Raw genomic sequence first — 16,998 nt, forward strand, 5'->3', positions numbered from 1 at the left:
TTCAAGCTTGGTTCTTTTCACCGGGTACTCCTTTATTACCACAGCCTCACTGGAACTGTCTCTTTCAGCACATAAGCACTGCTTGCTGCTTCTTGCCATGACCAGAACCGACAGTCCCTTGAAGGTACAAAGGAACGTGTGAAAGAACAGCAATGGAAAAAGGCAGGTTTTCAAAACTGAATGAGGAAGGAGAGGGAACCATCTCCCTCTGTGAGATCTGTGGCAGGATTTGTTCACTGTGTGTCAACAGTCCTAATTCAGTTGTTGCATTCTTTGAGCCGCTGAACTTGTCATCTTACAGTCCAGTTTTAACCATCAAGAAGCTATCACATCCGTCTCCATTTTCTTTTGTTCATCCACCTACTGATCCACTCCATAACTGAACAATTCTCATCCTCTCCCTGGCCTCACACCCACACGTTTTTAGTAATTGATGATTGCTAACTTTGGAGTGACTCACTGCCTGGTCAGCCTATTTGCTGTATATTTACCTAGTTCATCTCTTAAGGCACCACCAATACAAAAAAATATTTTGTAAAACTCCACCAGACCTGCTTTTAAAATAGTAGTACATCCGACACTTGTTTCGGTTTTGTCCAGAAAGATTACAGACACAAAATGTTTACTTAACAGAAGTGTAAGAGCTGAAGGACCACATTCCCATAAACGCCTGTCTTACGAAGGCTCACAGTCCTCTGGCTCTTCTCCAGCCACAGCACCTTCCTCATTTTCGTCGTGTTTTGTCTGAGACTTCTGCAAAAGTCTGGGCCCTGCCAAACCAATAACTAAGGCTCCAATGGGAGCAGTGATTAAGATAGCCAAGAAAGCTACTGTTAGTACATCCATTCCATACTTTTCCAGTTGCTCATCCTGATGACTTCTTGCTGTATCCAGGGCAAGGGAACCTATTGCAGCCTATAGGAGAGAAAGGATTGCTGAAATGTAGGAAGGAATCTTCCTCAGTGAAACAGGAAAAAAAAGGGACTAATCATCAGTCTATGCTTAACATAAATTCAAAATGTGTAATTTATTCAAGCTCCTTAGTTTCTAGGCAGTATACAAAAAAGTAAGGGTTCTATCAGCCCTATATGAACAATTTCCACTTGGCTATCTGAATTTCCTAGGCAAGTGAGTCAATCTGAGTGGCTCCCTCTGGTGAGGAGTGTGGCGGAGTGTGGCTTAGCTGACATGTTATCCATTTCCAGAGAACGTGTAATTAATGAAATAGGCCAGCACACTGCATATTGGAGCTGTTAAAATCCCATACCTTGAGAATGTGTCCTGACAGCAGTCAATGCATAGCAGCTTTGCAAAGATTAGTTCACAATTCTTGCAGTAATCTCTGCCTGTTCCTATTATTAACTTCTGCTTACAAACTACCATGCTTTTGAGGCAAAGTCCAGGTGATGTAACAATCACTGAGCAAGAATGCAACCAGCCTGAGGCTTCTCTAGCAATAAGCCTGTCAGGCCAGCCGTTATTAGAACAACCATGAAATAAAAACCCATTCTGAGCCTCAAGTGCAACTGTGTCGGTGAACACTTTATGTGGTATTAGAGAGAAACACTTTCAGACTTCAAGAGTTCTCAAAATCTGGATGTAAAAGACACAATAATCTGCAGAAACTGATAAATAGTTATTCTGTGATTAAGTATTTACATGTACATTCACCATTATTATTGGGAGTATGACCCAGGATGCAAGCTAAAAACCCTCCCATGGCAGGTCCCCCATGGCCTTTTCAAGCAGACTTAAGACAGGGCAGTCCAGAATATGAACTGTCCACATATCACACTGCTGTTAACAGGGACCCAACCCTCTCCCTGTTTAAGGTGTGCTAGTGAAGAAGAGCTTTGCTAAAGACTATAGATCTAGCCTGGAATGAAAATGATGTTGGGCTGTTTTACCTGGACAGTGGCTTTGGGAATCCACGCCAGTGAGACAAATACTTTCTCCTTGAAATTAAACCCAGCAAAACACACCATCAGGAACGTCGCAACGATTCGCACAACTAGGGCAATACCCAGTGTAGCTACACAGAGCCCTGAAACAAAGACAAGTGCTTCTCACTATTTTTGTGCATAGGTGCCTGAGGGAAAAAAGCCTTCTAAAGTCACAGCTTTACAGTGATTCCAGTATGTTGGTTTTTTGTCAGCCATACTGCTTTACTTAAGATTTCTTTCTGGAGATTCTTTGGAAGCTAGAAATAAAATAACTAGTGACAGATCTTACCAACAGTTTCAGGCCTGAGAGATGTAACAGATACTTCGGCTCCGATCAAACCAAAAAGAAAAGGTTGAAAGATATTCCAAGCAATGGCAACAATTTTTTCTACTTCCCTCTGCAATAGTAATAATAATTAAAAAAAAATCCATCAATTCATACACATACACAAAACAACCCAAACAGCAGCAACCAAAGCAGACACATTTAATTAATCAAACGACAAAATGAAAATTTATCATAAATACATTCCAGAATTGTTTTTTAGACTCCTAGTTTATGGTGAACTTTGATCTAATACTAAAGCAATCTGTAGCCTAGAGAATGAAAATAAAACACAATTGATTTTCACAGTTTAGGAAGATGCAATTTCAAAAGTTTTGCAATGAAACTGATTAGCTTTTGGGAATTGCACGCTCAGAGTTGTTCCATTTGTACTTGAGCAGAGTCAGACTCTGAAAAGTTTCAGTAATGTCTACTTGCACCACACTCAGGTAGAAACCAATTTCCACATGAGCAGGAGCTAGATTGGGTAAGCCTGAAATCTCTTATTAATGAAAAATGCTGAATGTCTCTGTGTGATTACTGTATGACTGCAAAACCATCTTCTCTCTTTGTGCTTGAAGTTTACACCTAGCACTTTTCCTAAAGCAACCTGCTGCCAAAGTAAACAGGAATCTTCCACTTAGTTGAAGAGGTATATGTAGCATCTCTAACACCACTTTTTAAAAGAAGTGGGTTCTGCAATAGCAATAGCAGATGAACATGCAGGCTGCAGTGTGTGAGGATGCATAGCCCAGGTGTGTACCGTCCCTCATGTTCTCTCTGGACTGACCATTCAACATGGCAGCACCTCTGGCTCTTCTATCAATGGAACAGTGAGATAACTGCAATACAAAACCTTACATAACCTTAAAGAGAATGAGGTGGAAACACACAGACCTGTAAACTTTTTTATTTGCCTCACTTCTCCCTGCTAACTTACTCTGCTTTCTTTTAAAAAAAATAATAAAATTCTTTCCAGATATTTACTTCTCATTTAACTACTTCAGCAACAGGTACAATGCCCTTGTTCTCTGCTGATGCTATTTGTTCACTTCCACCAGAGACAGCACCAGTGGCCTTTGTGAGGCTCAGCAGGAAAATGTTGGTAACACTGAGTATTCAGTAAGTAGATCTCTCTGGCTGCATCTGATAAAAAGAGCTAAGGTGTTTGAAATCATCATCAAGCAGCCTCTCCTACTGATCAAAAGAATTTAAACTAAGTAGGTAGTTACGGACTGCATACGCTTTTGTAAGGACTCTCCTTCAGAAGTGGCTTAAAAGCCTTCAACAGTGAGCTTTATGAGCTTTAAAGTTTTTAACTATTTCAAGTCTCAAGTTTCCCCTCTTTTAAAACTGGACAACAATGTAGTATTTTAAATAGAAACCATGGTTTCTTATTTGTTATTTTAACAGATGGAGAGATCGTACTGAGGTCAGGTTCTAGATGGGAATAATAACATATCCGGTCCTCTTTCCTTCCTCCTCCCTTCTATTACTGCATGCTGCAAGGCTACAGATATGAAAAGGAAAATCGCCCTCAAACATTAAGTGCAGATGGTATCAAGAAAAGGGGCAGTGAGACATACCAAGATACAGAAAATCAGCAGGGCAAAAATAGTAAGAAACAGGCTTCATAGCTAAAAGAAAGTGGCTTAGAGACAGTCTTTTGTATGGTTTCTGTACAGCTTTGTATCACCACTTAGTGTGGGCACCCTGCTCTCTGGTTATGCAGAATATACTTGCTACGATTTGGGGAAAGCAATAAAATGGTTAATTACTGCTTTCTATTTCACCCCCTAAAAATCACAGGGAACAAAAGCTCAGGATATTGAGGCCATGTTCAGAACTGTATTTGGACATCTGTAATTAAAACTTACCTTTAAATGACTGTGTAAGGTTACAGAGACTGTCACAGAGCTGGGACTAAGCTTTAGATTCCTCATCAAGTGCCATGACAACTAACCTTCCTTTACAGGGCTTAAAAGGTATTGTACTGATGTTTGAGAGAAGCTCATGAGCATTTTACTGTCAGTATAACGTTACTTCATCCACATACATGGTAACTTTCCATTACACTAAAGATTAGGAACAGTTCTACGTTTATTTTCATAATCTGTACTTCCCATGAATCTACATAAATGGGCCACTGCCACTCCTGGTGGAAATCCAAACTTCTGCTAAGCTGTGCAATCAAAGGAGTTCTGGTATGTTGTGCATAAACATTCACCTTTTCCTCGGACCATCCCACGCCAGCAATAAAAGCTAGGACTAATGTGCAGAGCCCTCCTGATCCAGGGAAGCCAAAATAGACACTGCCAAAAACAGCAAACATGGACAGTCCAAGCACAAAATATGATCTCTTCCATGACAGAGATGCCTGCAAGCAAGCAAAGAAAGAAACAAAAAAAAAGTAAATTTATGTCTGGAAACGGCGAATGTTTACATCTACTAATTTGAAGGGAACAGAGGGTACCATTGTGGAGGAATCAAAACTTTTGTTTGAGACTTGAACTATGCAGTTGAGTTAAGGAGTTCTTTGGGACACTAATTCCTAGCAAACTATAGTTCTGAAATGTCAATATTTCTTCTCCTCTGCCCATCCAAAATCTTACTGCCAAAACACTTTTTGCATAACAAGGAATATGATGCTCTATTCTAACCTTCCTGCTTCTGGGCTATGATAACAGGACCTCTACCATGAAGAGCCGGAGCTTGTCCAAGGAGGGGTTAGATCATTGCCACTAAGTGTTTTTAAGGACAAAGGCAGTTTCACAGCAGTTATATCTCTGTAAGTGTTTCCCATGTCTAGTTATCAGTTGATTTCTGTGCCGCATTTCCATGTTATTTAATAAGAAAATTTGGTGCCACTGATGGCAATAGCTGTTGTTCAAATTGATTTCAGTATCCAGACTATATGCTTTCTTCTACAATTTTGTTTGTGTAGTTACCCTTGATAGTAAATTCATCTACCACTTTATATAAGCTTAATTATTAATGAAAGCACCATTCTAATTAGTGTTGATAGTATCCCAAGTGTGTGATCTGCACATTTCTAAGATGTTTCCAGTAGGGTAAAGATTAAAAATGAGTGGAGGTAAATATGTTGCACATCAATTCAATCAATCATTATTCTACTCATACTACTCAATAGGCATCAGATCCTTTTCCCTTTCCACGTGAGCATTTCCAACACCTCTACCACTTGTGGGTACAGGATTGTGAACGGGGTTCCAGGCTCTCCATCAGGAAGGACTGTGAGATCATACACTGCTATTGTTGCAGTACACAAACAATCATCCTTAAAACACTTCCTTGCTTTGTAGGCTTTGCAATTTAGAAGCTGTTAGAGCTGTACACTGCTTTCTCACAAAAGGTGTCATACGAAGTTTGAAAATGAATCATATAAAAATGGCATTTATAAACAAAGAATATCTTACATAGCGCAATTTTAAACAAAAACTTTTTTTTTAACCTGATCATGGCTTGGGAAATACCGAACGAACACTCCCAGAATCCCACCAGCTGCTATGCCAACAGCAACCTCCAGCACTCCTTGGAGCACATTGTACAGAGTGGAACCTATTTGGCAAAAGAGAAGTGTGTTCAGTTACCCTAAAGCAGAACCTTCACTCACAAACCACACTGTATATCTATGAGAATGATTTCAGTATGGTCTCTGCTCTAAATTACAAAGGGGAAGGGCCTCAGGAGAGAACCCATGAGCCTGCAAGAACTGGAAAGTGCAACTTTTGTGCAACTCTTTGCTTATGCCAAGAAAGTGTGCCAAGGAAGTCAGGGAAAAAAAAAGCACTGCTAGAGCACTGTCAAACCCAGGGATACTTGAGACCATTTATACTGGGCACAAGGGAGCTGGACATGGCAGTTATGGAAAAAAAACAAAACTGTTTTCTGAAAGCTGTGATCCACACCTCAGAGTAAATGAAGTTACACCAACACTTTTGATCATGGGTAACTTCTCTGTCCATACTGAACTCCATATCTAAACTTCATGAGGAGCTGTCATTAAGATACAAACCAGTCAATCATAACAAAGCATACATTCCTCAAAACATCACAGTTTGTTCTGGTTGTCACCACCTACAGATTAACTCGCATACCAGAAGAGAAAGCCATCCCAAGGCAAGTGTTGAAGCCTGTAATAGCCAGAATGTCATCAATGCTTCCAGCTGCCATTAGCAAAGTTGGGACACCTTTCTCCACTCCATATCCCCCAGCTTGTAAGATCAGCATTGAGGGAACTACAACAGCAGGAGAGACTGCACCTAGAACAAAACTGAAAACACAGGGTTTCAGCCTCTCTTAAATAGCAAGCACTAAACTGAAAAGCTTCAAAACATTATGATCTCCCTTCTTCTAAATTTGAACTACACAGACCTGCACATAAAATATCCTTACCTCTCCTTCCTAATTACAAGCATGGATATTTCCCTGCAGATCCACAATCACCTCTTACTTCCTGTTCACCAAAATAATATTAAAAATCAAAGGCTCCACAGGCTAAGAATTGATTCTACACTGCAGGCCAGTTCTCTCTGATACATGCCTTGACTACCCGCTTTAGGAACCTGGTCTAGATGCTCATGAGTTGTGAGTTCCTACTCAAAATTCAGCGTGTGGCAGGAGAGAAGTTCATTTATCTCCTTCTAGTATACAGTCTGGAACTGAGTCCACCAGTTTAGATAGAAGCTAGATGGAAAAAGTTTCCTCTTCAAGGATATTACGCCACAGTGTAACATACCATGTCCTTATTTTCAACTTGTGGTAGGAAGACTGTTCTGTATAAATTTCTCAAAGCGGAAATTCTGCATTCCAGCACAAACTTGTGGTATCATTTTCTGTCCCTAAAAGCCCTCTGCCTTGTGGCTAAAGATCCAGGGATTGCACCATCTTTCTTCCTTCTGTAAGTGCCCAGATCACAGTCAGAGAAGAGCAAAGATACAAGTACTTCTCTACATCTGGAAATGTGACCTTTAAATTAGCTACAGAGCCAGACATGAATGGTAAGCAAACAGCCACAGGGGCTAGGAACAGCTTAAGGTGCCTGCTTGGCAGAGAACTAACTGCATGTGGATCATCTAGCTGTAACAAAAAAGTCATATAGGAGAAAAGATGGTACATTACCCTAATATAAATCCCCACTGCCATGGCAAATGCATGAGTAAATAGGCAAAAACAGCAGCTGTGCATGTTTCCGAGAGGCATGGTCCAAAAGAAAGCCGCAAGCAGACTGCTTTGAGCTTCCTAAGAGCCTACAACATAAAAGCAAATTCAGCCATTAGTACCAGTACCTCTGGCTTCATAGAGAGCAATAACTTTTATGACCTGACATCATTTATTAAAATAATTCCCTCTAAGTTGCAGTACAGGATATGACAGTTTTACATGGCTTATGCCAGAGATAGGCTCAAGCAGAAGTGGATTTGGATATAAAATTGCATGTGTGGCAGTGAAACCCAACAAATTTGTGTTAAATGAGGTTCCCACACACTTTGGCTTCTTGTGCAGAGCAAACAGCTCTAGAGTGGCTGAGGTAACTACAGTTCATTTGAAAAGTGCACTCTCACCGCAGCTATCTCACCCACAGTTGCTTGACGTAGTTTTCACTGTCCACAGAAGGTTTTGCTATCATCCCACAAGTTGCATAAGCAACCCAGAAATAATTCCAAAGTCTCAACAAATCAGAAAATTGTTACGTAGAGCTACATAAAGTTGGAGAAAGAAGCCATGCACTACTTTGAGCTGTTTCTCACTTGATATCCAGAGTAGATTAAATTCTACCTGCCTCTGCAACTTCTACCCAAAAACTTCACTAAAAGAGAGTATTTGCTTGTAAAAGTAGCTTTTATTAGTTTATCCTGAACATGATTCTGCCAGGACAAGTCCCTAATTTTGACATGGATAAAAACAAGTTGCAGTTTATCCCAGCATAATTAGGGCTAAGAATCACTAGAGCAACTGGCATCTGTCTTCACAGCTTCAGCTACACAAGGAACAGTTGTAAGCACATCAAAGCACTGCTACATATGGAGTCCAAATGACAGCTTCGATTGCCACATGGGAGACAAATGAGACAGAGATGAAGTTCCTCTGGCCAAAAAAAATGCAGAGTAGAAAGAAAAACATTCTCACCGAACTGGGCACAACACACAGGCTGTGCTAATACAAGTGTCAGTACAAGTGTCAATACCTTCATAAAAAGGACAAATAGTATACTTAGGAAAATCGCTTGTTCAAGAGTGACCAAACCTATTTTTCTAAAAATCTGAAAACTGGAAACACTGTAATTTTCATCTTGGGTAAGAAAATCAGATTTATTCACCTGAGCTAGCTATCCCTACACTAAATTTTATATAAGCTTTAAACAGTCATTTAGACAGGGGTAAGTATGGTACAGCTTTATTTCAGACAGTTGATTTTGATCAAGCAAACATCACAATAATTAATTGAGGGAATATGAAGTTTACCGTGCGTTGAAGAAAACTATTCTGTTCACAGAACTGTTATGGGCTTCACAGTGATGTGAAACACTGCTTCTGTAGTACAGGCAGAATCATCTTCAGGATTAACACATTTGCATAAAACGTACAATGATTATAGAAAGAGAAAATAGAATAGCAAAAAAGACAAAGAAGATTTTTGTTTGTCTGATTTGTGCCAGCACAAACAGCATGCTCCTTCTGGGATATGGATTCCATTCCTTACTTGTTTTAGTTCGTCACAGTAAACTGACAGGGATATTGCTAGGCAGTATAAACTCTTCCTGACAGACTATGATAGAACGCACGTCTCCATATGCCCTGCTCACAAAATTCAGGAAATTTCTTTAGGATATGGAGGATACATAGTCATAAGATCAGTTTTCTTCAGATACTTTTTTGACTGCTCATCAACACTACAGATCTACCTGACAACGTTGATTAACATGTGACTACACAGCAGGAACTGTGCTTTTTGTAATGCTCTGATTTTCAAATCTTCTAAGACCAAACAGTCCAATATTTTTTAACAGAATCAGTGTCATACTTTGCCTCACATAGTAGCTGGTGCCATACCTTTGGATCTAGACCAAGTCCTGCTCGGGTCAGGATAATTGAAAGAGCAATATTCCTCAGTGCGGCAGACCAGCGCAGATTTATCTGGACAATGTCACTAACAAACGGGGTATTTCGGATGAGAAAACCAGCAAGAAGCATCCCTTCAATGAAAGCAAACAAACCACAGTCAAATGATATATTTGACTGCAGTAGAAGTTTATCTTGAATTTTAAAAACCTGACACAATAGGATGTATTTCTAAGAGACAACAAAACAACTCCTGCTCTGTTATCATTAGCCTTGTTTTAAAGATGGGAATGTGAGAAGATTAAGATGTTTAAAGCAATGGAAGAGGTCTAGAACATACCAGGTCACCAATGAGCCAATCTGTGAGATGCTGAAACACAACTCAAACAAGAAATGACAGAATTCTACTTTGTTCACCAGCTGCAGGTCATGCTTACCATGAACAAAACCACCTCTGGACCTTTAAAGATATATTTTTTGTTAACTTTTTTTTTTTTTTTTTAATATGAAAAGAGGAGGGTAATCTAATATTAAGTATTCCTCTCATAAGTTGGAAATGGTTTTTAAAAAATCCTGTCAGAAGTGCAGGTATCACACGAACCATAATGCTGAGGTCACTGGAACATCTAATCTAAATCATCTAGTCATGGTCTAATTTGGACATCTTAAAATGCTCAGGCAATTCAACTTTTAAGCAAAGGAGAAAGCAGGGGAAATAACAGGAACTTGCACTTATCCTCTATTTGAGCTAACTGCAAGATCCAACCTTTTGCAAATATTAGCAAAGTAGATTAATCAGGGATTTTCTTCAAAGCTATCAGAACTAGAGATACAGAAAAGTACAGACATGGTAACTATAGTTCTGTAAAGACTCGTTGTAGGTCCCCATGATTCAAAGATACATTTTTTTGTGGTGTAATTTCATATTAACCATGTTAATAAACCAGAAACCAAAAAAGATGAAAAGTAAACACTGTGCTCAGGTTGGGCACAGCTTGGCGTGTTTGCCTGTAAGCCTTGGCTGCAGAGTTGGTTCATCCTGTAACACACTGCTCTGCCCACCCCTTCCCGGAAAAAAAAAATTAAAAAAAGAAGAAAAAAAGTGGCATAATTAGTCTGCAGTCCCTTGTGACATTTATGTTAATGATCATGTGGCTCTTTGCACTTTTTTTGTGCATGTGAGAAATCCATTGACTGGAACTACCCCGATCTAGAAGATTGCTTATCAGAGAAAAAATACACCACGTGGCTTAAAAGATACCCTCATCATTCTGCTCCATGTTGCCAGCAGAACCTCTAATGTGTATCTAAAATATAATACGTGACCATTTCTGCAGCCACATCCTTCCCCCTTCCTCACATAGAGGCTCACTATAAGGTGCACAGAGCTGAACGAGCCACAGTGCACCTAGCAGAAATGAATTCAAGAGTTCCTACACAAGAGTACGAGACTTACACTCTTAGTGTAAAGATTATTCAAAGACATAGTGTGTTTCTTCTTCTGTCTCTAGATTGCTCAGTTTTCCTCAAAGACCACGGATCTGAACAATTAACTCAAACCTAAGCAACTCACCACACATACACCATCATGCTTAAGTTTCACTCAGGCAAGCAGCTTCACGCTCAACTCAACTTTTAGATATGGATTGAATTGAAGAAAGCAGAACCCAAATGGTCAGATTTTGGAACTTGGTGATCCTTGAGGTCCCTTCCAACTCAAGCCATTCTATGATTCTATATGACTCTGATTTTTTTTAAGGTGTTTACTTATTAAGGGCCCTGCTTTTGTAAAGCCTGTATTACTGTGGGCAGCCATGCTACATGCAAAACTTCCCTCCCTCTTGTTTGAATCTGTTCTCACCTGTGGAACACAGCAGTACATGAATACGCACACTGCCCAAACAGTGCTGCAAACAAAGCCATCCAGCCCTTCTCCTGTCAGAGGGCCCACTGTGAGAGACTACAGTAACAGTTAATAATAGCAAGTTATTTATCACTTCAAGGCACTACAGGAGGCATTTGCAGCCTGCTCTGCCTTGAAGTTTTCTCTGCATCAACAGCTCGACTCATGTATAGGCTCAGCATAACAAAGGGACCACCTTTTTCAGCTACTTTGGCATCAAAGTACTTCATAATATCATACTAATGATAGCCAAAAAAAAACTAAGGGGAGGAGGAGCCTTAGGAACATATAGGTAGTTTCACCTGAGCTAGCCTGGGGGAGTTTTCTAACTTCTCCACAAGGACCACAAACAAGTCACATGAAAAAGTGGCAAATTTGGGCGTTATAAATGTGCACGTTCCTAATCCAACCATGCCCAATCTGCAGGTGTCCCCCGACTGTTAAAACACCACAACCACACAGGAAGAAAAGAAGGAAGGGCATCTTACCCAGAAGAGCAGGGAGGGGTGGCAGTGTTCCTATTTTAATGAGTCCAAAAATTTTACCTCCAATGACAGCAAAAAAATAAAGACACAAAATTCCAAACAGGTTTCCACCTGGGAGACATTCGGGCCCAGTGATGGACCAAACCACAGCCCAAACCAAGACCACAGCGGCAACTGGAACAGGACAAGAAATATTAATATCTAATCATTTCCAACAAATAGAGAACCAATTTCAATATTAGGTCACATTTCTTTTTCTGTTAAGGTACCATTAAATCGCAGAAATAAAAGTTCTGTACCTTAAAAATCATTATATTTTCGTATTATTAATTTTAATATATTAATATATTTAATATTATTTTTATATATTTATATTATATTATATTAATATATTTATACTTACATATTATATTAATATATAATATATATTTAATATATTTTTAATATAATTAATTATAATATTAATCGTAACACTGTTTAATATTTGACACTCCTTAAGCCTATTTCTGATTTCATAGACGCTGAGACACTTTAGAAAACAGTAACAGGAAAATCATTAGGGACCAAAAAAGACTGAGTAAACCAAAGGCCACTGTGGAAAGCATTTAACAGGTCCCAGGCTTTTAGCAAAGATTTTCACCAGTACTCATCTTGCATTTGTGCTATCTTCCTTCAGCTAAGTAAAAACTGCAGCAGGAACCTGCTGTGCCTGATACGTCTTTGAGCTAATGACTGCAGTTCTGTTTTCATTAACATATCATTTTTTTGCTAGATATGTTTGTGCATCCCTGGGAGACAAAAATCTGAACGTCATGTCTCTGGGCAGCCTAAGGTAGTATAAATTAACACAGAAAACAAAGAGGGAAAGCTCCTGAAAAGTATTACAAAAATATCTGAAAATATTATAAAATATGTGAAAATAGTACACTCTTTCCAGTTTCCCAAATCTGTTCCTACACTAACACAACAAGAACAGGCATGAATAAACATAAAGGCAGAAGAGCAAAGCAGAAGAAAAAACTTGTTGAATAAATTGCCCTTCTTGTAATCACATGAAAATAGAATAGAATATAGAATGATTTTCTATATCTTTAGCTACAGACTGTTAGTTTTCCAAACGTAATGTCTAAGAATCACAAGCGAGAGAGAATGAAGGCTGTGGAAGCAAAGCCACAAAAAATATCTTATGTTTGGAAAAGCCTGAAATAGCTGGTTAGCTGGGCATTCTGTTCTGGGAGCTTATCTTAAATAGAATGAGTCAATTTGCCTTGGAGTTACGAATCTTGGCTTTGCAAGCCTAGGATATTAAGTACAGAAGAAGTTATTACTGCAAAGTCTCATTTTTGGTGCCTTAATTCAACGGAAAGCCATCGAGTTTGTGGAAAATGCACTCTCTTTATAACCGTCTCAGTATATTCACACCAAAACTATGAGAATTAGGAAGCCTTCCTTCTACTCAGTTTAACTAAACATTTTGCATTGTCTTTTTCTTACTTACCATTTGTTACTATTCGAGACAGTAAACCCTGAGGAGGACAAGCAAATATTTGCCTCCACGTTCCTGCAGGTGCTGAAGACCCTGGTATCGGTTCTGGAGGCTGCTGAGCTGAGTGATTCAATAGAGCAGTTTCTTCTGTTTGTATATTCCCATCAGCACCTTTGGCATCTACTGTTGACCCCTCCTAAATGGAAACAATGAAATTATCTCAGAAGAGGCTCAGTATGCATTTGCAGTGACATACAACATACCTGCAATCGGTCGCAATACGCTGGATGCATCCTGTCTACTGATGGACAACATTAACTAAACAACTGCTGACTACAAGAAAGATTAGAGCTTTGTGTTGGATTTGGCATTTTCTGCTACGAGTCTGTTTTCATACGGCAGAAAGTTGTGCATATGAAAGACTGCAGGTCATTCATTTATTTACTGCTTTTAAATCCATTTCTGTGAAAGCTCCTGCACCTATGTGCAGAGCACTTGTTCAGCAACAACAGCAGGGTATTTGATGAAAAAACATCATTAATGAACTGTGCCCAGTTCGTCTTGTGTGTGAGCCAAACATTCATCAACATTTTTCCACAGTTCGATACGTTTCTGCTTCTGCAGTGGATTCTACAATGAAGTAACACTTTGCATCATCTGAGTGAGGCACTATCTTTAATGTAACTTGTAATTAACTTCTACTACAAAGCCTTGAACCAAAACAATCAAACCCACTTGTGATTATACAAAAATGAAAGAAACAGTGCAGATGGCAGTGCAAACATTACTCACACGATCCATAGTAGCAAGGCTCAAGCTGGTAAGTTGAGGTAGAAAAGAAGAAATGTTACCCTGGCAGATTCTTCCTTGAATAATGGCTTCTCGAGGCACAGAGTTTTTTAAAGCTGCTCTTTTATATTAATTCATCTACATATCGGAATTCATAACCAATATCCTTTTTGACCATTTTTGGATATGCGTCTCCCTTCATTTAAGGGTCCTTATTTTTAAGAAATTAATCATCTTTCTTCCTCTAAAATTATTCATCTTTGTGTCAGCCCATTGTCATAGCGTGGACATGGAACTCTCGCCCATGCTGCGGTTTGGCCTTCATCCAGTAGCAGTTCCACATTTCCCATTATTTTTCTATCTTTTATATATATATATGCATATATATATATATCCCTTACTCATAGTCACAGTTGGAACATCAAATCTTGTGAGCTTTCAAGCACGGGATTACTTGGTTTCCTATCCTGTGATCACCAGCTTCCCATATATATACGGATACACCACAAAGTACTTGTCTTGTGTCAGTATCATACACTTATCTAACTTAATGCAGTTTTCAAAACAGAATGTTTATTATGACAAATTCTCACAGAGGAAATTTCTCTCCACATTCTGTTCAGCATTTTGGTGGATTCAGCAAGGAAAGAGAAAGATTCTTCTAAATAAAGCTGCAATTTGAAATGCTAATTAATTACCTCACTTTTCTCATGCATGGGAATCATGCCATTTCTCTCACATACTGATGGTTCAGAATCTTCATTCACCGTATCTTCCTTCACCATTGTGGCAAAGCTAATGAATGCAATAGAGGTAGAAAACTTAGAGAAACAGGTAACAGCATTTTCCAGAGGCAACGCTTTCCTGTAATATTATTATTAATATTAATGTAAAAAAGCCCTCAAAGCCCTGTTTGAAATTTAACATCCTTTGCATGCCTGCATATGCTATATATAAGACAAAACACCGAAGCTAATAAAAAAAATAGTATTGTTTGCAAAGTCAAGCACTAAAAAAAATGTAAGTTTTAGAATCACTGTGATTTGCGCAAACATGTTACGCACTCTGTGAGAGCATGGCTGTAATATACATCTATATATTTATGTCTTCTGTAAGAACAAGAGAAAAATCACTTACTGCCAATACCTCTTGCCAGGACCACAAGCTCTGAAAGTGTCACAAAACGTGTGCACGTGGTAAGGCAAGTGACCATTTCATATAGATAGTAAGTGTAGTTTCTACAGCATACCCACAAGAGACACTTTCTTCCCAGCTAAAAATCTGATCAGATCCTGCTTGATTTTTAGTGAAATTTTCAAGGAGATAGTTCTGTTAGGCATCACCATTCAAATACACTGATTGAGTATCTCAGAAACAAAATGTTTGCTTGACTAGAGATCTAAGATACACCCAACTTATTCTTGGGCAAGACTAAGAAAAAACAGCTCTTTGTTATTGCTCATAAGCCACAGAGATCATTCTTAAGAGTGGAAAATTCTCGAGTTGAATGCAGATAATCATCATTGTATTTGCTCTAACTAGTCAATTTCTGCTGATACGTCAATGTACTAAATGTTTTGTGTGCGCGTGTGTGAAAATTTACTACAATTCCACAAGTCCGTGTCAGTAAGAGTTACACTCACAAGACTTGGTCGCATTGTCACAGTAACTCCACACCAGTGGTAACAGTACTTTTCTTGAAGTCCATTTCTCAGGCCCCATAAGCCACTCAAGTTGTGCCAAAACATTTGAGCCAAAAAATTCCCTCCTTGCTGAATTACTGGAAGCAAGTCAGAGACCTGATTCTCACCATTATCAAGCCTTCAGTTCATAATATCTTTGAGATCTGCAAAAGATTGATGCCTTGAACAAAGGTAGGGGCTATTTTAACACTTGGTTAATTTTGTTTGAGCTGTTCTGGTATGAAACTGGCTTGACACAGCTAAGACATACAGAAAGAATACAGAAAAACAGTATCAATGCGTTCTAGTGTAATGGTTTTGGTATCTCTCCCCATGGTATCTGTACGTCACTCTAATTTTGAAAGATGTGCGTGTGCTGGATGGGTAAGGGATAAAATAGATTGTTCTCATACGTGTTTGCATGGGAGATGATCCTAGTTCTCAGGGTCAGACACCTGTAGATGTGAAATACATTGATACGCACAAGGAAGAGGAGCCCACCTCCCAACAACTTCAGGGCCGGCACACACTGTTTACAACAGAGTAAAGGAAAGAAAAGACTGCAAAAGGAAATCTGCTTAGCGGGGATTTTTCCAAGGTAGAAATGAATGTCTCAGACAGCGTGAGCCTGCCCTTGTTTGCTGTGTGACAGACCTTCAGCCTTGGTTTTTGTTTTATAAATTTCCTCTGGACAGATTTCTTTGCAAATAAAATCAGATGGACTGAAGAAAGGTGGAACAGAATTCATACTCCATTAGGCCCACACTGTGAAAACTGGAAACCAGCCAGCAACATGCTTATTTCACTACAGCCCTCCGAAATGTACCTCCCTTGGCACGAAAGAAGAAAAGCTTTTTTATTACAGCTGTTGTTAGACCTTCTTATTTTATTTGTTTTGAATAGGAAGGAATTCAAAAGAGAGGGAAAGCGAAGCTCCAAAGATGACTGATGGGCAGCATGTGCTTGCCGATATTTTTAGCTCTATTGCCCTGGTGACTGTTAGCGCTATTCTGTGCATGCACACGAAGTGCCGCAGGCTCTGCCAAGAGCCACTAACGGCCAGCATTAAAGCAAAGCGTCAGCCCCAACCACCCGTCACCCAGAAGGCGTAAGCGCACCCTGATGCAACGTCCTTCCCCGCCTCCCCAGCCCGCTTCCTCCCTGCGCGGCTCCCACCTCTCCTCCTGCAGCCTGGGCTTACCTGTGGAGCGGCGGGAATCAGAGCGATCCCATGTTCCCGCGCAGCCTCTCCAACACGCCGAGATGGCGATGCGCTCCACCACGCCCGGCAGCAGGAGCAGCC

General features: G+C 39.6%; 1 protein-coding gene across 1 annotated transcript; it reads right to left on the reverse strand.

The window, feature by feature from the left end:
* Positions 1 to 145: 145 nt before the first annotated feature.
* Positions 146 to 16,984, reverse strand: SLC9B2 (solute carrier family 9 member B2). Its single transcript, XM_042872248.1, has 12 exons — positions 16,897 to 16,984; positions 14,712 to 14,808; positions 13,237 to 13,420; positions 11,742 to 11,912; positions 9,342 to 9,484; positions 7,411 to 7,538; positions 6,387 to 6,562; positions 5,741 to 5,847; positions 4,496 to 4,645; positions 2,233 to 2,341; positions 1,908 to 2,044; positions 146 to 915 (listed from the first exon to the last, which is right to left on the reverse strand). The coding sequence occupies exons 2-12, from the start codon at positions 14,796 to 14,798 to the stop codon at positions 676 to 678; spliced, it is 1,632 nt and encodes a 543-aa protein (XP_042728182.1). The 5' UTR covers positions 14,799 to 14,808; positions 16,897 to 16,984; the 3' UTR covers positions 146 to 675.
* Positions 16,985 to 16,998: the final 14 nt, after the last annotated feature.

The sequence above is a fragment of the Lagopus leucura genome, unplaced genomic scaffold (genome assembly GCF_019238085.1).
Source record: "Lagopus leucura isolate 7727_CA_CO unplaced genomic scaffold, USGS_WTPT01 Super-Scaffold_100004, whole genome shotgun sequence".
Taxonomy (NCBI): domain Eukaryota; kingdom Metazoa; phylum Chordata; class Aves; order Galliformes; family Phasianidae; genus Lagopus; species Lagopus leucura.